At 32.2% G+C, this 24350-nt stretch overlaps 1 protein-coding gene across 1 annotated transcript in view; it reads right to left on the bottom strand.

Annotated features, from left to right (window-relative positions):
- Positions 1–23536, bottom strand: part of LOC149488493 (lachesin-like) — a 44389-nt gene extending 20853 nt beyond the window's left edge. Inside the window, exons 1-4 of the mRNA XM_089695615.1 lie at positions 23340–23536; positions 8019–8304; positions 2144–2271; positions 1290–1475 (exon numbers count right to left, since the gene is read on the bottom strand). Of these exons, the coding sequence (XP_089551741.1) occupies positions 1290–1475; positions 2144–2271; positions 8019–8130 (426 nt within the window). The 5' untranslated portion in view covers positions 8131–8304; positions 23340–23536. The remainder of the gene's footprint in view (positions 1–1289; positions 1476–2143; positions 2272–8018; positions 8305–23339) is intronic.
- Between the last annotated feature and the right edge of the window lie 814 nt (positions 23537–24350).

The raw sequence follows: 24350 nt of genomic DNA, 5'->3' as shown, positions 1-24350 counted from the left end.
GAGAAGAGGTTTCTAGTTGACTTACGTGCTATAAAAAGCCTCTGTTTTATTTTTACGTGAAGAAAATCATATGTAAAATATAGCTTAAATAAACGTATAATATTCGAACTAAAAGGGATGATAGTATTAGCATCTGAAATGTACGTAAGAATAACTTAAAGTATATTAAAGTAAGTGATTTATTCAGTTTCATTTTAAGAGAACACATATTGAATAGGATGTTGTATCCGTTGTACGTAAAATAAAACCTGAAATTCCAAAACTAAAAAAATACAAACTCTACCAGCTCAATTAAATAAACAACTTCGTAGTTTCAAAGTAAAATGCATGCCTTATTTATTTATTTATTTATTTACACTTTATTGTGCTGGCATACAAATTAATCCTTAAAATTAAAACTTAAAAACTAGTCCAGCACAGAAGGCGGCCTTATCACTTAAGAGTGATCTCTTCCAGGCAAATAAAAGGCCTTTTGTAATTATAAATCTCATAAATTTGAAGGATGTATAAATTCAACCATATAACGTAAACAACTGTTCTAAATCTTCAACATTGATGAACTTCTATGTAACAATGTAGGTATAATATGATGTAGCTTTAAGTAAACAAGACTTAATTCCGAACTTTCAGCTTACATGTATCTATACATCAATCTTTAAGGAATTTTTGATTAGAAACCGTTATTTGACGTCGATATTCGCGTAAAGAATCCATCAAAATGTAATCTACACAGACGTATTATACCGACGGTTTCATATGCAACATATGTAATCCGCTTTTCAAAATAAACTCTACGAATTTCGTCGTTTGGCAAGTTCCTGCAAATACTGTTCTCTATAGTAAGTATATTGATGTAGTATTCTAGCTATGCTTTTGAGAATTCTATATTGAATAGCTAGGATGGTTTCTAAAGAACTGCATACACTTAGCTTTAAATAGAGCATAGAATAATTATTAGGTTGTAATTCAGCGGAAATGCTATTTCATCCCGAAACAGGATTAATGACAACAATCATTATTTGTTTAATATTGACTAAAAAAGATTGACTATTTTAACTACAAAACATTGTAGTTATATTTATACATGTTCAATTTTTATGCATATATATTTTCAATTTCTGCACTCCTTTATAAAAAGGAAAAACAACTATCCCCATATAAATAAACTTCAACAATGCAGTAACCCACATAGCGCACAATATGCTTAAAAAGGAGAGCAAAGTTTTCTTTTCACGTATTATTGTGTATAGATATGCCATAGTACTGTAGCCTGTAAGGCATTATCTTACCTGACTCTTCATAGGATCAGTGTTAATCTGGCACATGTAGGTCCCGGAGTCTTTGGGCTCCACGCTGCTGATGTACAGCTTCCAAGTGTTATGGCCGTTGTGTGTGACCGACAGCCTTGGATTTATGTTCACCATGTGTGTGTGTATCGCTAGAATCGTTTTGGTGTCCGATTTTATCCATGCCACCTAAAAATAAAATAATGTTAGCACTTTTGCAGACGTGACTCGTGAGACGATATTAGATAACATATTACGTTTTTTGATTCTAAAGTGAAAATTAAATAATATCCTTTTTAATCCAAATTATTTGATTAAAAAAATACAGAGAAACAAAACATTATGGAATTATGTTGTGAGTTCCAAAATTTCGTTGTTCGCATATCTATTTAACATAGGTATATAAACATTGCTAGATAATTTTAAATAACAGTTGTCCCAAAAAAGTACGATATCTATGTTTATGCTATATGGTTTATTCTACCTAGGCATTTGTAAAGAAATATTTCGTATTGTCCCATGGGAAATCAGAAAATCACGAATAAAACCAGCATTTAGGAGCTGGTTAATGAATGAGTCGTTTTGTAGCTCAGTATCAGTAAACTCCACTATTTTTTTAAGTCTAAAATAAAAACGTAATTGAAAACGCGTAGAGAGTTCTACGTTAAACAACTTTCTGTATTTTAAAGTTGTAGATATTTGCCAACTACAAATGTACACTAATCCGAAAAATAAAAGATAAAACAACAATGATATTAGTCACCCCTAAATTTACTCTAATATTTATTAAGAAAAGTTTATAAAACCTTACAAGAAGACATAAAAGGATTGTTTCACTGCATGATAGCTCAAATTACCTTATACCCGCCGAGATGATTGACAGTGCACGTAAAATGCACATCCCTGCCCAATGCAACCGTAATGTTCTCGAGAGGGGCGAGAAACTCCGGCTCCTGCTCGCCGTACCCCGGTCCCTGCAGCTGACCTGCAATACCGCCTAAGTTATCACTTTAATATCAGAGAGCGTTCCAATAAACTCACTATTAATGCGTTCAATTGTAACTGTTTTGTGAACGCGATCGTACTGCAATATGCTTGCGCTATCGAATTATGAGGTTTAATTACGCTTCCTCATTATTTTAAAGATTAACGAAAGCGATGGAAACACCAATTTCCATTTCGTTATTATTTTTGCGGTGATATAATATCGGGATTTGTTGAAAATAAATTGATAAATATGAAAATACCTGTACAAAAATAGCCTTCGAATCAGATTTTCACTGTAGCTAAATTGAATCAAAAGTTACAGTTTGAATTGACTTTTAGACTCGTTTGAAATGGGATTCGGATTCAGCAAACAAAAGTATCATATTGCTAACATCGTTGATTTTTATTAAAATTAATATTTGCAGATCGTTAAAATAAAACGTTTTTCAGGATTATTGCACTGTTCAGGATTATTGCATTATCTTTGAACAAATTCCAACTAAATTTGAAAAGGACTAAATGTAAATGAAACGAAACGATACAAAAACTAAACTACGAGAGGCTATGTTAACATTTTTGATATTATAAGAGTCCAACTCGAATTTTCTAGAATTTTATATGAATATAACGATTAATTAAAATAGCGTTCAAAGTAAAATATTTTTCAGTTAGTACAATAAATAAGAAAATCTATCACACACAAAAAATCGATCAAATTACAAAAAAATTCTACATTTTGAAATATTTATTACTCGCAATTTTTTTAGTCATAAGTAGAAAAACTACAGATTAAAATAGAACAGGGTATATTAATTTGTACAAATTTTTCTGATGTTGCCATCAATAAAAATTATATATCCATTAGATATTGATACAACCGTTGTTGAGCATTTTTTTGAGAAACCTAGAAAATAACATTTATAGCTTATTTACAATTAAAGCTTTAGAAAACCATTTAAATATTTCTAAACTAATAAAACAGCATGAAATGAACAGTAAACTCATTTGTTTTTAGCGTACACATAAAAGAACACTATCGTTAGAATGCATCAACATCAAACGAATGCCAGAGCAATGGTTGCTTCTATTAAAAGTCGCTATATGTAAAATAATTTTTCTTTACTTTATTGATAATTTAAAGCGTTTAAATTCTTTAATAGGAGATAAGGCACTATTATTTATACAAAGATTGTTTTTCTCTTATTAAGTGTAGGTAATTGAATTTGTTTGTAATTCTATTCATAAAGTGTATATTGCTTAACTGGCAGTCACCATTAGCGCATATTGATAGCTATCAGCATCAACACGCTGTGGTTTGCAAATAACTATTACGGGTGCGTAAACAACGTCACATAATTATCAGTCTTCATTTACATTTCTATCTGCGTATATCTAACATATTCATAACACGCGCAGTAAACAGTATAGTACAGTTCCCACCATAATGAACTGGTTGCAATTAGTATCAGCCGTTTGAATGCGGTCAAGCGTTATTCATAATTCGGTTTTGGTCTCCAGCAGTCGGTTTTTGGCGTCCAGTGATTAGGGACAAGTATTGAGAAGGTTACCGCTCTAAAAGGGTCACACTAAATGTCCCATACTGTGACATCAAAACGATTAATGGCTTTGTGGCAGAATTTCGGATAGCCGAATATTTTCGGCCAATTCGACTAATGCAAAATTCTAATTCAATGTTTTTTTTACGCTTCGCAGTGACCTGATTGCGGTGTTCCATCACGAATGATATATTGCTTACTCCGTTTATGTTCGTTATAATTTCGAGGGACATTAATTTTAACATACGTTAAAGATAAAGGCACGTTCATATAGACGAAATAAAAATAAAATTTAGTTAGAAAGATGTTGAATAAAAGTCGTTTATTAAACTGTAGGAGATAAAATTAATTTCAATAACTGTGACAATAGATGAAAATAAGCCATTCGCTTCAAACAACGGACAACATCCGTTATCTTAAAGATATCACTGCAGTCCAATAAATTCGAAAGCAATTATTGACAGCACAAATACAGTCAGCTCATACCGACAAAATAAAACAAAGGCTTATTAATTTCAGCCCGGCTGTCTACACGATCGGTGCATCGTGTACAATAGGATCCGTTGTAAAATGACGTCGATTAAATAACGCTTTATCGGGACCGTCAAATTACCAGGATACGAGCAGAGTAGTGATCACGGCATCATTATTGAGCCCGCATCAATTAATCCCTATGCAACTATGCGTTGGTTTCCGCCTTTCTATGTATCATTTACCACGTTAAATCATGTGAAATTGAGTTAAATGATTTCAATGGAATCGATGTGATATTGTTTTCAATGCGCATATTGCTTTTATGACACATGTATAAGATGTTTGGAAAAATTGACTGAAGATTTTAACATCAGTGAATTATCACGTGATTATTAAAAGTAACAAACGAAAAAACACAGTGGGGGTAATTACAACTCCATCTATTTTCCAAAAAAAAAATAAAACAATACCTTATAATATAAACAACTACTATAGCAATCTTCATAATAGCTTGAGCAAAGCCCATCCAAGCTCCTTATTCAAACTATTAAAAGTGTTCTGTATAACAATCTCGTTTGCGAGTTATAGAACTTTAGATCCGAGCTAATATACTATCTGCCAGTTATTCCTACAATGTGCTACTCTGACACAAATTCCACTTGGACAAGCTGTCCCCTTTCCGATTGTCTGAACTAAGATTTACTCAGTAGATGTTATGATACGTTATGATAAACTATTTAACAAGCCAGTTGCTATATCATATTTGTTGTCTTTTTAATTTGGATAAATAATATTTTTCAGTGCTGTTTATATATTTATTTTTAAGAGAGTGGTATTGAAGAACATGTTTAACCTTTAAAATATGCTTACGTTATAGATATAAATAACGAATCTCATAGCTCGTGAATCAAAAATAGATTCACAAACATGAGCAAACTACAAACCTATATTTCATACACGGTTCAAAAACATTGAATTTATGTTAACATGAAACAAAAATTATATCTAGATCGGTTCAAAAGTTACATAGAATGGATAACAACGTAAATATCACTGTCCAATGATACAGTAATTTATTATTATAATTTCAATGAAGTAGTGAATCGTAAAATGAATATAAAATAAAAATTGTGTCAACTCACTGCCAGTTAATGAGTTTCCGGACTGCTGGTTGGTATGAGCTTAAATTAAATCTACGTAAAATTGATTTATTTAAAGACTAGATTTCCGCCCGCGGCTTCGCCCGCGTTTGCAAAGGAAAACCCGCATAGTTCCCGTTCCCGTGGGATTTCCGGGATAAAACCTATCCTATGTGTTAATCCAAGTTACCCTCTATATGTGTGCTAAATTTCATTGTAATCGGTTCAGTAGTTTTAACGTGAAAGAGTAACAAACATCCATACATCCATACTTACAAACTATCGCCTTTATAATAGTACTAGATTTCCGCCCGCGGCTTCGCCCGCGTTTTCAAAGGAAAACCCGCATAGTTCCCGTTCCCGTGGGATTTCCGGGATAAAACCTATCCTATGTGTTAATCCAAGTTACCCTCTACATGTGTGCTAAATTTCATTGTAATCGGTTCAGTAGTTTTTACGTGAAAGAGTAACAAACATCCATACATCCATACATCCATACATCCTTACAAACTTTCGCCTTTATAATAGTATTAAGATTAAGATGTAAGATAAAAAAATAAAGGTAGATATGAACGATAAGCCTTAGTCATGTTGTGCTATAATGATAGCAGATAAAAATATATTTTATATTATTTTAAGTGCAAAAGTTAGGATAATATGGAAACAAACGAAATAAAGCTACACTACAATATTTGACTTAATTTAAAATAATTGAATAAGACGTTATGTCGGTAGGCTTATGATTAATATTCATAATTAACTGGTTTTTTTTACAGCATTCCGATCTCCCCTTTTACTACATTTTTGCATGTAATGCTGCAAATTTATTGAGACTTATGACCAATTAAGCATATCGAATACACTAGATAATATTTAAAATATTTTTTTTTATATTTCTTATAAATTTATAAAATAAAAGCTAGTTGTATTTTATTTCATTCGTAGTTAAACGATAGCGGCAGTTAATCTGGCCCGTGTCAAAAATGTCGCATCAAAGTTTTTTCATATAAACGAGTTTTACACCGAATGAAAATTAATAACTGTAGCATCGCCCATCGGCCACTAACTTTAACGACGATGCCGTTTATCTTGATATCACTTTACGACTTGAAATATATAATTTGATAATATTTGCGAAACATTCTGTGGTTATTTAGTAGAAATAATAAATAAATTAAAGAAATGGCTGCCAATTTTTAGTCATGTAATTTATTCACGCATAGAAGAACGCTTTCAAAAGTATAAAGAATGGTGGTAGGTACTGTTCATTAATTGATATCTACTAGTGATCCTTCTACTATTTATAAATCAACAGATTCGTTCCATTAATCTTGATTTACACCTAATCAAAACTTTGAACAAAATATAAATCATATTTGTACGCATTTCGAATTTCGCAGCAGCTCCATCCGATTACGTATTCCAATTATTCAGTATTTTGCGCCCATCGACGTCTATAATTACATTCTGATAGAATTGCATTAAATTCACCACGCGCCCGTAATTTCCATACGGATAATGCAATGATTAGCTCTTATCAAGTGTTAATTTTATTGTTTCGAAAACCGCTCCGTCCTTCGTTATTCTGACCGCTGATGGAATTCATTACAGAAATTTACATGAAGGAATCCACCATGGCCACTGCAGAGATGAGTTAAAAGCGTAAAGCAATTAAAAGAAAGGTTGTTTAGAGTGTTTTCAATTAAACTTGGAATCTGTTAAGGCAACGTTCTAACGTCAGCGTAAGCGTGCCGACAACGTGAGAGAATCTGGGTCGGCATTGCTTCTAAACTGCAGCTAGCGTAGACAGTCATTAAAGCGCAACAATTTGTTCGATCATGTATGTAGGGGTTAGTTTTACGGTTCCACAGCATCGCTTACAATGTCTAGACGTATGCAGCATATTTATTTGCACAGATTTCTATAAGACATTAATATCACATTAATATCATGTCTAATCCATCACGTAATTAAGCAAAAGTAATAAAAAGTTTCGCTTTAAAGACAGAAAATTAAATTGCTACAGTCATTTTTAAATTAAAGCGCAGTTTTAAAAGATGCTGCGAACGATGAAAATGAACATTGGCCGGTGACTTTCGAGGGAAGATTTAGTGGCACTCACATTAATTTATTCGGTGGCAGGAAGAGAAAATTAATGTTTTCAAAGAGGCGTAAGGAGGTACCGGACAGGATATTAAGCCTTTCATCAGGCTTGCTTTTACGGTTCGTTTAGACCAAAGTTACTAACTGCGCCAAATCAAACGGGCCTTCGGAATATCTGCAGTATTTATTAGCTATCTTCATTGATTAAAAATATTTTAACAGGCTAATAAAAAGCCTTTTAATTAAATATAAATAAACACGTTATATTTTATATTGTGTAAAAGTATTCATAAAAAGTTATATTTACTAGTTGCCATGTGGCTTACCAGCAACGTTTAATCGTCCTTCGTAGTCGTCGTCGATACTGGTAAATTGTATACAGGATTGAAATTAACTAAAAGTAAAAAATTAAAGCAAAATGTTGACCAAGAAAGGCAGAAAATTAGTTATAAAGAAATAACTTTAAAACTTACCAGCCACAATAGTAAGAAGCGCAAATGTAGAAACTAGCGGGAGCCCTCCGGTTTCCATGGTAACGGCTCGCGAACGCCTCGGTACCTCCGCAGCCATAATGTCAACAGACATTTGATTTCCAACCGGCTCTATCTCACATTTCGCCCGTTATAATACCATTATACTCTTCGGGAAATTAAAATTTTATTGTCTTCGCTTTTATGTACATAGCAAATATTTTTATAAGTCTATTCTATGTTTTGTTTCTTATTGTCATGTTACAATGGTATGTTATTTCCGTCACATCTGAAACAAAGAAAATAATTATTTAAAAACAAAACAACCCAAATGTCGTAATTGATGTCTATCTACGTGCAGTGTTTTTTTAAAGTAAACTTTTAACTTGTAACTTTCGTATATTTCATATTTGACAACTTTTTATGATTTTTCGTTTTCCTTCAATTAGTAGATAGAATATCACAAATTATGTTCAATTAGAAATATAATATACGTATTATTAAGAAAGAAATGATAATTGGTAGCAGTCGTGATTGTATAAGTCGTAATTGAGTCGAGTTCTTTTGTTCTGTTTTTCTTACCATTCGGTTAGAAATTATTATTTTTTTCATACTTGATTATACACTTACATAATATTTCAAAGGACTATGAGGTAGTTTATTTAAAAAAAACTATTACTTTACTCGGAAATGGAGATGGTCTGCTTATACCTTCACTTAAAGCGAGTTATCCTAATATATGTCTTACATTTGTAGCAAAAGCGCTGTTTAAAATGAACCTGATTTATCTTTTCAATAGTATTTCTTTTTACTTTTCAACTAAGCCCTACTGTATTCCCGCGTACACCAAATTGTATTAAATTGCTCTCAGCTTATATAATATATCTACAATATATTAAGCATATTATGTAACCAGTTTCTATCATGTTTATATTATAGCTTATTTTCATATAAGATTAAGTCAATGCCGATAGTTACTAAATTGGAAAATCTGGTTCTAAAGTTTTAAGGTTTGATAGAGGATATCCAAATGAATGTCCCAGCGGATGCAAAAATAACATCCTTTATCTGGACAATTCTGCTAAATCACACAAATTGTATCATTGTTACATTGTGTGGTAGGTACATCAATAATAATAATCCAGAAACACAAAAGCTTTCATAAAAGCTAATAAAACACCCGAAGAACAGTTCTAACCATTTATTCATACTAAACAGAATAATGAATACAACAAGCTTCACAAGTACATAATATGCGATGTGGATACAACGTTACATGGGCTCTGTAGTTAGTTTTTTATTACAGCAGTTTCCGCGCGTAGCGTGAACAAACTCAGATAAAACACGAATGATTGCCGTTCTGTTACTATATTGTTTCGAGTGTTTGTTTGTTCCCTTTGATTCATCATATCTTTGTAAAAAGGATACAGTAAAACAGCAGTTAAAACAATCGCATAGTTGATATTGTATCGTTAATCCTTACATTACTGTATCATATTAATATCGCTTATTTTTATATATATTATGAGTGTAGCTTCTACAAATAAGGTTTAAAATTATAAATTATCTATAAAGATTTAATCACGAGTTAATCATCAATCTCATGATTTCAAAGATCATCCATATAAATATAAAAAATATTGGATGCAGAATTGCGGAGACCGAATAACACAATAAATCACTTCACATAGAATGATCGTTTACAGGATATGCCACTTGGCACAATCGATTGAAACGCGTTCACTCTGGTAACATGCGACGGCAGTGTCTTTGCCATAGGAACGGGCGTCGCGACAATAAACAATATAAACAACCCTACCCTGCGTTTGACACCAGCCCGTTCGGAGTGGATTAGAGCGCTCTACAGGGAGTTCGGCAGCATTTAGGGAACGTAATAGCCTTCCACCGTGACCTGTTTTAGTTGCGACAAATAGAGATTTACGGGATTGCCTTTCGGGCTTTCCGAAGGGCGCCTATTCTTCCCTATAAAATTCAATGCTCCGTATACCACACGGTAACTTTATTCTGTCGCTTTTAAAACACAATTTACATTCACTGCTTCGTGTCTTCTATAAAACTCTAACGCGAACTGTCATTCGATTACTCTCATTCGACAAACTGTCCAACAAAGTTTCGAACAATTTAATTCCCCTTGAAATATGCACGAAAAATTTGCCAGCAAAAAATGGGCGAATGAACGTTTAACGCAGACATTAATAAAAATGAACGAGTGTAAAATAAATGTTTTTGAGTGAAAGGAAGAAACGATGTGGACGGACTGAAATCAATAGGATAGGATTTATTGACAACATGAGGTTCAAAATGAATATAAATTGATGACATGGAATGCGGTATATGTATTTTTGTAGCGCTCGTTTGATGGTGTAGCAGGAAGTCATCCAGAAGATTAATAATTTTACATTTGTATACAAAGACGGCGTGTTCGGTTATCTCGCGAGTGCCACGCCACTGATACGAGTCTAACCAGCCTCCACTCCGCGTCCTATTGTCGTATTTACATTGTCTATGTTCATCCTCGAATTCTGATTATATTAAGTAACAGTAATACATTTGAAACTATTGTTATTCGTGATACTGCAAAACATACTGAGCTAACACAATCAAGAAGTAATTAATATAAATAACTAGAGAGAGATATACCTCTAATAAGACATTTATATCCGTTTTTTTTATTAAGTAATTGATTCATGTTTTTAAACGAAAATACATTTTCATCCGACTAAAATCTTTATGTAGGTACGAAAAAAATATTTTCTTTAAAAATTAATTCAAAATTTTCAAGGAAGTTTTGTACAACTTTTAGTTCCTTATTTATTATTCTCATGCACGAATTCGTTCAAATGCAAAGCTGAGAATGACAGCGATATCGCAATTCACGAAAATTAAATATCGGCTCAAATTTAGAGGGGGCCTAAAGCCTATCCTGGCCAGACGCCAAGGTAACGTTAATACTACACACTTCAGCTAGAAATCTCTTAAAACCTTCACTAGTTTAGGGGATCGATGGCGTCGTAAATATCATTTATATACGATACGAAAATTCCTCAAATATTTTCACGTATAAATTTGATAAGATATGTAGGTACATTCCTACCAATTTCCTTTTCAGAGCGTATCTATAGGACGTAGGTATATCACAAGAGAAGCTAATACAATTATTATAAGTATTTGTAATAATTGATAGGCACTGTTATTGTTATTGCTGATATTGTTGTTGCTATGGTGAGTTTTGGAGGTATTTTAGGTAGGAAACTTACGTATACTTATTCGTTTTCAGACATTGTTTCTATTAAATTTATTGTAATTAAGTCTCTTAAGTAAGACTCTCTCTGGGCTCTTGTTTTAAATATAGACATTTATTATTATCTAGAAATCAATTTTTTAGGTCCAAATAATTTGTTTGTGTTAGGGCTGATTTTTCAATCCTTGGTTAATATCTGGGGGCACGGCAGTGCCCCCGCCAAGTCGAGCAAAAAAAAGCGGCACGGCCGTACCATCCTTTTCTCGAAGCAATTCGGGCCTTTTTCGACCCCCTATAATTCGGTTGTGGATAAAGCAAGAAACCTGAATCTTCAGTAACTAATCCGGCATTGTATAAACACGGAATATTTAAAATTTCAGTCAATTTGAACCAGTAGTTTAAGAATGACAACTTGTTAAAGTTTCTAAATTTTGTCACTCACTGACTCACCGATCATCAAAAGTCCAAGGCACTTCTAGCAGACTTAGAAGCTTCATATTTGGAATACATATAGAGTTTAGTGTCTTAATCATGGGAAAACTTAAATATTTTGTAATTTCGGTCCAGTTTTCCAAATACACCAACTGCATCAATAACTTTGTAATCCCATATAAATATATGGGATTACAAAGTTATTTATGCAGTTGGTGGTTGGTGGTGGTATCAAAAAGAAAGGCTCTACAAAAAGAAGTGAGATCCCATCAAAAACATCCTGTAAAAAACCCAAGTCTCGCAGCTCAGTCTTTCTACCGTCAAAAGTTGTGAGATCCATGTAATACCAAGTCGGTTAATCTATTTAGTGTCTACTTGAAGGACCTTCTGTCTTAAGTTATTACATAAGTTATTATCATGCCAATATTAAAAATATTTAACGTTTTAAACAAATAGATCGACTTGGACATCGCATGAAAACAAAATGAATATTACAATATTATATTAGATTCTTTAGTCTCTCGCGCCTCACGCGATTGAAACTCTCGTTCCTGTTGGTCGCTGGCCCGTCGTGCTGTGTAGTGTGATACATACTAATAATCAAATCAAGCGATGTCCAAGTCGATCTATTTGTTTAAAACGTTAAATATTTTTAATATTGGCATGATAATAACTTATGTAATAACTTAAGACAGAAGGTCCTTCAAGTAGACACTAAATAGATTAACCGACTTGGTATTACATGGATCTCACAACTTTTGACGGTAGAAAGACTGAGCTGCGAGACTTGGGTTTTTTACAGGATGTTTTTGATGGGATTTATTCGTCGAATAACGTATTAAACTACCATTTCAAAAATGTATTCTTTGCCCGTCTTTGACAGTTTACGGGTGACATTTTAATATTATCGTGTAATACTTTATTTGGCGGATAAGTTTTAACTATGGATTGAAAAATCGGCCCTTAATTGAATTATTAACACAGATTATTTTCTTTACATTAACATTTAAACACTTTACGAAAGGAATGTAATAAAATTAATCATCACTATACAAAATCACAGGTATTCGAATTGCAGTCGGGAGCATAGGGACAATAACCTTTCCTTATAATTAATTGCATAGCGCATGTTCTTTGAACTCGAGCTTTCTTAATTCACAATTAAAAAGTTAAATTGTCTGTTTAATTACTGCCATTGTGGTGGACGTATACCCATTATTCAGAATGGCAGTCTGGGAACATTTTCGTAAAAATTCTACGCAAGTACCTACCGCTTAATCGTAATAAGTAATTAACTTATCTGTCTGTCTTTGTGCGTCTGAAGGGCAGATGAAGGATAATCGCGTATGGATTTTTATTCAAATCCTATATTTAACTTTTTTCATTTTAAAAATTACAAAGATAATAGTTTCACCAGCCAAGCGAAAATTTACTGAAATAATTTTAAACTTAATAACTTTGAACATTTTTAAGAACTTTTATTATTTCTGAATCTATTTATTGTTTCATGATAATATTCAACGAATGGAAATATAATAAAAAAAAATATATTTAAAAAAAAATCATTTTGATTAAGCATTCACGACGCAGGTAGGTATTAGGGGAAAAGAAAAAGGTATTTGGAATTCAACTAAGTCGCAAACTGTGACAAAGTTAAAAAAGTTCTCAATTAATTACATCCATTGCGGTGAGAACTTCGCTCGTTAACCGACAATTCCCTTAAATTCTCATTCAATTAAGTGAATCCCTTTACAAAAGTTTTGAAAAAGAACTAGCGATCTGTCATCCGCATACGAAAGGGACTAAATGGATACAATTTATTATTTCACATTTGGTCAGATAATTTCGACCATACGTTGATCAGTGTTGGACTCACTATTGCGTAAAGCGAAGCATATTTTAAATCAAATTCTTGGAATGCGAATGCAGTATGAATAAAAAAAAACTTATATATTATAGTCTACACTAAATTAACATTTAAGTCCGAAAAGCAAATGGACAAATAATTACCTATCCCTATCATAATCTCAAATACAATGAGCTCAAGGCAGTTAATTTTAAGAATATCGTCTGCTAGACTCTATCATAAGATGGTCTTGTCTCAAATACACAAATATAGGAGAATGGTGTATGTTGTTTTGCGAGTGAATCGGTCTATGTATGCACTTCTCTTTACTGAGTCTCTATAAAAACTCTTACCACAAACGTCTATTCATAAAACACGCTTACATTTATGAAGGTCGTGGATATATCAAAATGGATGAAGCGAAATTTCATTTATCGGAAAGTCTCGGTCATCACTCACTGGTGGCCAAGTGCTGCCCAAATATTGGACCGCCACTTGATCCGGGGTGATCCATATGTATAATAAAACAATCATCGTTTTACTGCACAATGTCACAAATGTATGTACCAATTGAATTTTATTGCAAAAACTTGCACTTGAGCGTGAGCGTGGATTCAACGCTGAATGAATTGTATTCTTACTCTTCGTATTTATGAATCAATACCGTATACATAATAATAATGATTTAACACTCTTGAATATGTTAGTACTGATACTAACATATTCCAGAGTCTTACTTATAGCTTACTAGCGACCCGCCCCGGCTTCGCACGGGTGCAATGGCGGCTGGCCGGTACTGCCGCAAACGCTACGTCCTGCAATTTTTAAATCTGTAATATCTTCGAAAATATTCACTTAAATCATAAGGTGTAAAGGGCCATATAGATCTATATTAAATGAACAATGTATTCAAGGTATTTAATTGGTTAAGGATTAATGATGTATTGGTTAAAATCGCTTCGAAAATTAGCCATTATTTGTCGTAAAAAGTAAATGACAAAAAAAAAGTTATTGTGGGTTATCCATAAGAGAAAGACATATACCATCACGGACTTTTCTGTAGACCTTTTCAATGTGTACAATAATTAGTACATTATTTTGATAAAACTCGTAAGGTTCAGCCTGCCTTTGCAATGTAAGCGGAAAAATGTAATTTTTTACGTCATCACATTAGAAACCTCAAAAATAACAGTACTTCTCCACTATTTAATGGATGTTATTATACATATAAACCTTCCTCTTGAATCACTCTATCTATTAAAAAAAACCGCATCAAAATCCGTTGAAAGGGACATAGGGACAGAGAAAGCGACTTTGTTTTATACTATGTAGTGATGTACATACAACATATTACATTCGATATAATGAAAATTTGCCGATGTTTGTTTACTTGCGAAACATGCATTGAAACGCAGGTGAGAGAATTATAACGACGGACTATTGCAGTAATCTAGTTAATTATTATCCACCCTGAATTATTATCTTGAATTATTACCTATTGATTTATTATTCAAGAAGATCGTATTAGATTGAAGCTGTATGTATGTGTGTAATATATAACATCTGATACCAACAGATTCAGTTCAGGTATTAAGAAAAATATTAATCCGATATTTAATCTGATATAGAGATACCTTTTGAGAGTTTACAAGTACATATTTCTAAAATAAATGCAATGTTAAGGTAAATATTTCCAAGAATCGTAACATAATATAAACCCAGCGTATTCTATATTTACAGTATAACAACCTTCGTGAACCAATTATTTATTAATTACCTTTTGTAAAGACACAACACACGACAAACAATATAACTTATCATGTTTCGTTTTAATTAACATTTCATCTTTTGAATTAGATATACTTGGAAATGATTTATAGGTACGTAACCCACTAGATAAAAATATTATTTTGTAAACATTCTTATGTTACCTTAAACAAGTACCTAATACCTATGTATTATTAGGTACTATATATAGGTATTTGCTTAAACCAAAAATAATAAACACCTAATTAATCTAATCCAATTAATAGAGCACGCAATAAATCATTTCTCAAAATGGAATTCCATTGGCATTCATTAATAGACTCTGTTTTCCATTATGAGCTTCGACATGGGAAAAATTTATTGCCTGCAGCGGGAGCAATGATGTTTTTTCCAGTTTCGCCATCGGCGCTTTCCTAAAATCATAATAATCTAATCGCTTCCCTTCGAGCATTCCTCAATTACGGACATCGACGAATATGAAGAAAAGTTATCATATTATGGGAGGCGAGTATATTACATTTTATGAATACCATTTCCAGATCCCACATATAATTCTATACATCATACCAAATAATATATATAAAAAAATAATAATTACCAATCTTCATTAAGTATAGCGTATTCTTAGTTTTCATTATTAGTATAGCTAATAATGAAAATCTATTAAAATAATAATAAATAATATTTTCAAAGCCTACGGCGCGCTTTACCGAAAATTGATAAGTTCTTTGTTTTAATACGTAATTAGTCAATCTTTGTCTGCGCTAATAATAGCGTTACAATATAAATTTCTTATTTCTATTTACTACGAGGGTGCTCAAATATAAACGGCAAAAGAGAAAGAAGCCACGTTTTGCTATCACATAATAACGAGCCTATTGAACGTACAAAATGTAATAATGTGTGTGCATCATATTTTTCCAGTGAACTGGGAGAAACGGAGGTCGTATTTGGTGGAATTACCCGGTGTCGGGCGCACGCCCGAGGGTCTGTTATTTGGTACATGTATTGGAAAATCTTTATGTTATTATTTACGCGACGGAAATTCACGTTAATGCCTATCGCGTTGTAATTCGTATGTATCATTATGTTAGACCTCAATTGCCTTACGTGAAAATCGTTTCGAGGCGATAATTTATTATTCCGCGTTTATAATATTCTATACTCGCTCGTAAAGTCTTAAACAAAACATCTTTGAACGTTCAGATTACACATTACGGAACGCGTCTACAACAACAGCTTTATTTTATGGATAAATATTATATGTGTAGGCTTCAAAGGAATGTTGTTCATAAAGATTTTGTTTCGGCTGCTTTAAAGTTATTTAATATAAAGATTGGTATTATAATATAAAAATAATGTCTTATAAACAAACATCTCCCTAAAAATACATGACTCAATCTACACCGAATATAAAATATTGTGCCTCATACTTCTATACAATTTCAAGAACAAACCGCGAAACAAACATGACATGCAAATTTCGCCCCCAATCGGGTATTATCCTAATTGAAGTAAAACAGTGTGACTATCAAAATCACGAAAAGCTTGACAAAGGACGTAAAATCTATATTGAATGGTAGGCACTTTATCATTGTAATCAACGCTTCTCGGCGTGACCACGGCCGGAAATTGTGCAACGTTTTATCAAAATGATTCTGTTCCCGCCAAACCCGATAGATACTAATATTTGCATAAACCAGAATGAAATAGCACAATAAAAATCTCACAATATAATGCTTTGAGCTACATTGTATTTCTAATCGCTGTATTGTATCTTTATTATGATTGGATTTTGGATTTTATTATGATCGACACGAATGAAGTTTCTTTGTGGTATTTTTACATTTTCTTATTATTCTCATAGTATTAATTTCGATAGTATTTTCTTAAATCTTAGAACTTACTTGTTATAGGAGTTTGATATTAAATAAGATGCTTTTGGAAGATTTGTTATATTAAATCAGTAGATATTGAATAAAACCAATATACCCTGTTATTAATTTAGTCTGTAATGCCCAAAATACCCTTATAGATTAACTTATTGGGACCAGATTGATATACTCTTCAATACTGTATCGAAACGAATCGTTTATTGCAATAATTAACATACATACATCCATTTATAATAACATTTATCCATCAACGAATTGCAGAAAGATGACCCTTGAGACCCTTTCCTTTTAAATCAAAACTGCTAAGAAAATGTAATAATAAAAGATTATGATCGTTCCATAACAATCGCTATGTGCCACGATATTTTTATGCATTATTTCAAAATAAATTACATTTTAATGCGAAATGTTCATGAGCAATTTTTCTTTATCTTCCATAATGCAGATCGTAGATAACTGTTTTCATTTACAAATTATGTTTATAATTAATGATCGTTCGCAAGAACAACTTTTATGGACCAACTTGGTTCTAACGGCTCTAAATAATAAAATAAAAATACAGCCTTCTTAGTAATCAGACGTACATTTACTAAATCGTAAGTTTGTTTTAATGAATATAAATAATTATTTGATTTGTTCAGGGATTTTAACTTGTACCTAATTTCGTAAGAGATCAATTTATAAATAATATTTTTCAGGTTCTTTAATTGTTGTAAAGTGGAGTGTTTTTATTAACACGTCATTCCATAACACTCGTCATGTAGCAGTAAATGAGACCTGAAGACAATTCGCGTCTCATAATTTATTTTATTTATTTATTTTTATTTAATAATAATATTTGCTTTACACTGAATATACTATACAATACGCCTTCGTGTCCTAGTATTCCCGAATTTCATTAAAAAGAACCCCAGATATCAGCAGAGAACAATAAAATTCAGCTTGAATATTAAAACATTGAGGTCGTGTTGCCGCAAAACATTAATCGTGGTACATCCAAGTAACTGTTGACAGGCTTTCTTCATAGATTAAAGATCGACCACCGGCTTAATATTTAATCCACGTCTCCGAGTTATAGATTAAATTCATTGAATTTAATATAGATAAAATTTTATAGCAAAAGAATTCGTGTTTAATCTTTTGATTCAATTTACACAGAGTGAAAATAGACTGGATTTGTTCCGTGAAGACAGTTAGACGTTAAGTATGTTTTAGACTTGAATTTCTGTTTTACGCCAGATGTACAAATGAAATGTATGTTAACTTGAAACGTGTGATTTATCCTCCGACGAATATCTTTTAACTCATGCATAAAACCTTTTTAGAACTTCAGATAATACCTAATGAGTCATACTATTAATTTCACCATTTCTAGTAAAATTAAAAAAACACTAACAGAAATGTTTATCGTTTTATATTTTTATTAGTTTAAATATTTTTATCGGACAATTTTAGAAATTAAAGACTTTTAAAGGATTATAAACGCTTTATAATATATTCATAAGGTTTTTTATTACCAGTAGATATAAGCTCATACTGTTCTTCTAGTGTGGCTGACTACTACCATAGATACTGCCAACATTCAGCAAAACAGTAAACATACCAACTACCGAGAAATATATGCAGGTAGTTCAAAATTAACAATTTTTGTATCACCATACCATCAAGTCACGCATAAGTATCTCAGTCTCCCCGTAACCATGCTTGCAGTTACGTGTATATTTCGTTGTTAAAATGACTCATGTCATGTCAGTTAAACACAATAACAAAATATTAAAGTAATCTCGTCTAAAGCCTATGCTTGAAACGAAATCTTTGAAGACTAAACACAAAAAGGATATTACATATCTCAATAGCAATGCAAAAAGCGATTCTTTCAAGATCTTCAAGTAGCTAAGTATTTTCAGTGAGTATTCAACGAAATGTTTTTGTTCAGAGTACAACTAAGTGCTGCATACATTTCACATTGTTCAACATTTTTTTGTTAGCTCTAAACGGGTTAACAGGCCAGCTGCTACTTCGCTAAACTTCAATGGCGAGGACGAAATAAAAACTTAATCTTCTTATGAACAGCTCGCGTACACTATTTATATTCCATAATGTGAAATATAATATGGGCTCGTCAATGAATTAAAACGAAACCCAAATTCTTAGAGGTGATATATACAAATATCAAGATTAAATAATTTGTTTTTAAAATCTGTGACGTTATCTCTTTACTTTGCTTGAAAGATAATTTACAACAAACCTTACACGCCTTACCCCATACCACAAAGTAAAATATTTGCTCGAGAATCCATCAAGATAATATCAATATTAGTCAACGAACGGCTTCAGACTCAAACGACATTAATTACCAAAAAATATATGTGTTAAATTTCATATTCCTTCTTCATATCCATTAATTATAAATAAATAATGTGAAGAATGTTTGTCTACTTCTAAATTGTTTTTAATATAATTATTTATTAGTTGGCTATGAAAGATTTGTGCTAAAATATTTCCCTATACAAACTTATTTCTTACTACTATTCCACTTCTAGTTTAACAAGTGCTTATAGTATACTACTCACTATACGTTTCTTATTTTACAAGAACATTACATGGAAAGCTGTTTGTTGTTTTTAAACTATTACTATTTGTACCACATACAATAGATAATGGCATTTTTATTCATATAAAAATAAGTATATGTTCTGTAAATAATAATATAGACTTCACAGAATCTTCTTATATATAAAAATGAATCGCAAAATGTGTTGGTAAGCGCATAACTCGAGAACGGCTGAACCGATTTGGATAATTATTTTTTTATTATATTCCTTGAAGTACGAGGATAGTTTTTATGTAGAGAAAACGTAAATATGTACCACGGGCGAAGCCGGGGCGGACCGCTAGTCTTATATATAAAAATGAATCGCAAACTGTGTTGGTAAGCGCATAACTCGAGAACGGCTGAACCGATTTCGATAATTCTTTTTTTATTATATTCCTTGAAGTACGAGGAAGGTTCTTATGTAGAGAAAACGTAAATATTATGTACCACGGGCGAAGCCGGGGCGGACCGCTAGTAGTTAAATAAAAATCAACGTTACTCTGTCTCTCTTACGTAGGGTGTAATAAAACTGAATGACATTGCAAGTTTCTTTCCCAAAAGCTCTGAATGCCGGACGTCGAACTGTGCGTACATCTTTCGGAAATTTTTCTCGTTTTTTTACTTTTTTATTGATGTCCATTGAAGGCAAAAAAAAATATCATATGGATACAGCAATCAACTATCAAATTCAGACCAAAATCCTCAGATTCAACTCACGTTACTTTGCCTACTTAAAATAGTAACAGCAATTATAAGATCTAATTTTGCAACTATAAAAACCGTTGTTTAAAATATGTACAGATTAGTGAATTAAATATTACTATTAAACTTAACGCTCGCCTTAGAACAAAAGCTTTTTATTGCACGAGCATCGAGGATTAAAAACACCGTCATAGGAAGCCTAAGTCCTTACAGTAGGATCATTAAAAGGCTGATAATGATACCTCATAGGGCTTTGTAGACGGTTAATGCGTTTTTATTACCGGCAATTTTCTCTCCCCATACTAATATTTTATATATTGTACGTGTATAATCCAGGTGGATGCACTTTGCCTATTAAAACAGGATTTCTGAACATCGCACAGAACCATCGTAATATAGATAGGTACTATTAATATACGTCTTTTGAATGTGACTTTTCATCAGCACAGAAGGAAATAAAACTTCCTATTTTATTTTAAAGGTATGAATGATATCTCTATATTTTGTAAAATCAAATAAATAACAATGATGCTTTAAACTACTAGTAAAGCCACAAGGTCATAAATAATAAAGAATAATGAAAGAAAAGTCATAATATTCTAACTAGTTGTGAAATGGCTTACGCAATCCGTTCAACGGAGTTTATTTTAATTTTGTGTCCAGAAATTGAGAAATATTTAAAATATAAACATCTGTCTCTTTAATTTATAATTACATATTAGACGTCTAATTAAAACACATATTAAGTTCCTGTTGGTCTTAGCGTAATGATATTATAGCCTTTCTTGATAAATGGACTATCTAACACTGAAATAATTTTTCAAATCGGACCAGTAGTCCTGAGATTAGCGCGTTCAAACAAACAAACAAATTCTTCAGCTTTATAATATTATTATATAATATTGATATAAGACGTGTAATTAAAACATATTAAGTATTTATGTATATGAGTTTATGTAGGGGTATTGTTTCAATAGTGAAACTTTGTATATAATGTGTTTTCGTCCTACATCCTACTTTTATTGCGGAAATAATAATATTATGTGCGGATGTTTCGTTGAATAAACTAAAATTTGTTCAATTTGGAAAATTTAAAGCGGTTTGAATTAAATAATTTAGATTTGAAATATAAGAAATTAAGACTGTAAGGTATTAATAGACAATAATTTGCACTGATCAACAAATTTCCGTATTACCTACAGCTTCTAAAAGAGACAAGAGGCACAAAATGTTACTACGTAATGATTCAAATACTGGCCCGAGTATCTACATCATAAGTTAAAAAGTTATTTATTGTTTGTAGCGTTAAATTCAAGCCTTTGGTAAGATAATACAGATGTCTTCCTGAATCAAATTCCACGCAAATTAGAAAAGGCATTTTTGTTAAACTATTTTAATTTATATTAAGTTTCCAAACCCCTGGAAGGAACTTAATCTAAATAACATTAAATAAATATTTTACTAAAATTACTGGAAGTTGTCGAACATTACAGATTTTCTAATCAACAATTTTCCATAACGATAATATTGATAATATACGCGAAATGACCATGTCATGAGCATTTTAATAGAATTTTTCAACATACCGTACTGAAACATGTTTTAAATTCTATGATTAAGAGTCCCTCGTTGATACTACCAAAATATAATAACTGATTTGTTCAACGACTATTAAATAAGATTACAAAACCTAACGCTAAAAATGTACTTCCTCGGAATTTGTGTAACCACAATAATAGTAAGTATAAAATATCACTTATTTATGCAATAGATATATTATTTTATTTTATTTTATTTATTTATTTATTTGGGTACATCGACAGATCGCGCATACATCATTCCTTAAAAATAAATACAAAGTAAGAATATTCTAATGCTTGACCCTATTATAGATGTACACAGCATTACATTATATACAAATAGAGAAGTGACTAATAGTAATTAAATTGATCTTGAATTATTATTCAAGATTGATGAATAATGATGAAATGTAGATAGAAATTTTCAAGATTGAAGAGAATAGGCTTTCAAAATAATAGTTTTCGAATTGTTACGTTTAAAATTGAACGTAAATAAACAAAATAATTTGGATATTCTCATATCAATATAGATGTGGAATGCACATTGCACAACTCGCCTAATAAAATTAACACTACTCCAGGTGAAATGAAATACTCTTACGAGTGTCATTGATGAGCATACATATACCTACATTTTAAATTGGAGAACCAATTACATCAAATATTTTGATTTATGACTGTACTACAACATTATCTAGTAAAAACTTCCATATCAATTTCTATTTTTCATATTGCAATGGCTGGCCAGTTATTATTGTAATGTTTTATAGTGTTGGTTTTATAACTAGGTCAGAGAAATGAGGAAAAGTTATTATTGGCCACAATAGGCAGTGTGAAGTAGACCTACATCAAAACGTTGTCACGGCGACTATTGTCGATTATTTTTTACGTTGAACGTCAACCAAGAGTTTTTATTCATCGACACTTCATTCATCTCAGCTTTAACACTGACAGGTTCTTTGTAGCCACGAACAATAAAAACAGTATCACGTAAAATCCAAATTAAAACACCTTTCAATTTGCCTTGGATTCAGAATGAAATATTTCAATTACTTTGAATCCTTTTTACAAAAATAATCCGCATCATTTGTCCGTAAAAGATGGATATCTCTTGAAATAACGGCACTACAACTTTGTTTTCACGTGTCGCGAACGTCTAAATTTAGTTACAAGTTGTCCGAAGTTTGTAAGAGTTAAGTGATTTATTATGAAAACAAAAGAAAGTTAGTGATAAATGCACTTACCTCACATTGACAGCGACCACGGCACCCGCGGTTGCTCGGGAGAGGGCGCGAGAGAGACGGGAGTAAGTTTTTAGGGCGCGCGAATGTTTGGACGCAGCGCGAGGCACGGGTACCGCCGATTCATTAACAAGGAGCGTGGAGACTGTGTGCCGCCCGCGTCCCTCTGACCTCGCGGCGCATGCGTCCGCCGCCTCCAATCGCGCTCCTGTTGCATCTGAACACATCTGAAGCCGACATCAACGTAAACGCCATGAATACGCTTAATCGTCGAAATCTGATGACAATCGCGATCTACGCGGCCAGACTTGAGCAGACCTTGAAACGTCAAACTCGGAACAAATTTTAATTTAACACGGACGATTAATTTCGCTTGGATGGATGGGTTTTATGGGAATCTTGGAACTTCTTTCACTTAACGTTTTTTTATGGTTTATCGTTGATATTTATTCAAAGTTAGATTTAGTTGAAGAGTAAATAAATAAACGATATTAAATAAAAGAAAGAATCGGACAATAAGCCAAAAGATTTATTTTATCAAAGATTACTTAATTAAATAATATAAAATCTCTGGGCGGCTGAACCTTCATCAGCCGTACAAGCTAAATCGTAATCCTTGGAAATACGTCGGACATTATTTATACAGGGCTAATAGCACCTAAAACCCCGAGGCGAGCTTCACTGAACATGAAACGGTTCAAGCCTAATCGATATAAAACTGTATCGGAGAATGGCGAAACTGGGCCTAACAAAAGTAAGGCCTTACAGAAATCATAATATATTTAAAATTCATTATGTTATTTTTAATAATTCTTGGTAAAATATTGACTTCTGATTCTATGGGAAAACAAATGTTTGAAAAAAAAGATAATGTGTTTACTAACGGCATTGTTATTTAGATTTCTATGACTACCGGTCTTATCAAATATCAAGCAGCGATTGTCAGTGCTGTCAGGAGTAAAATAGTCGATATATCGATTAAAACGAATGAATATTTATTTTCATTTTTAGTTT

This window comes from Colias philodice, chromosome 5 (genome assembly GCF_061535455.1).
Source record: "Colias philodice isolate Cphi_HAF_F1 chromosome 5, ilColPhil1 Martin Lab GWU primary, whole genome shotgun sequence".
NCBI classification, from domain to species: Eukaryota; Metazoa; Arthropoda; class Insecta; order Lepidoptera; family Pieridae; genus Colias; species Colias philodice.
Note: the sequence above shows the minus strand (reverse complement) of the source record. Positions and strands in the feature narration are given on the sequence as shown.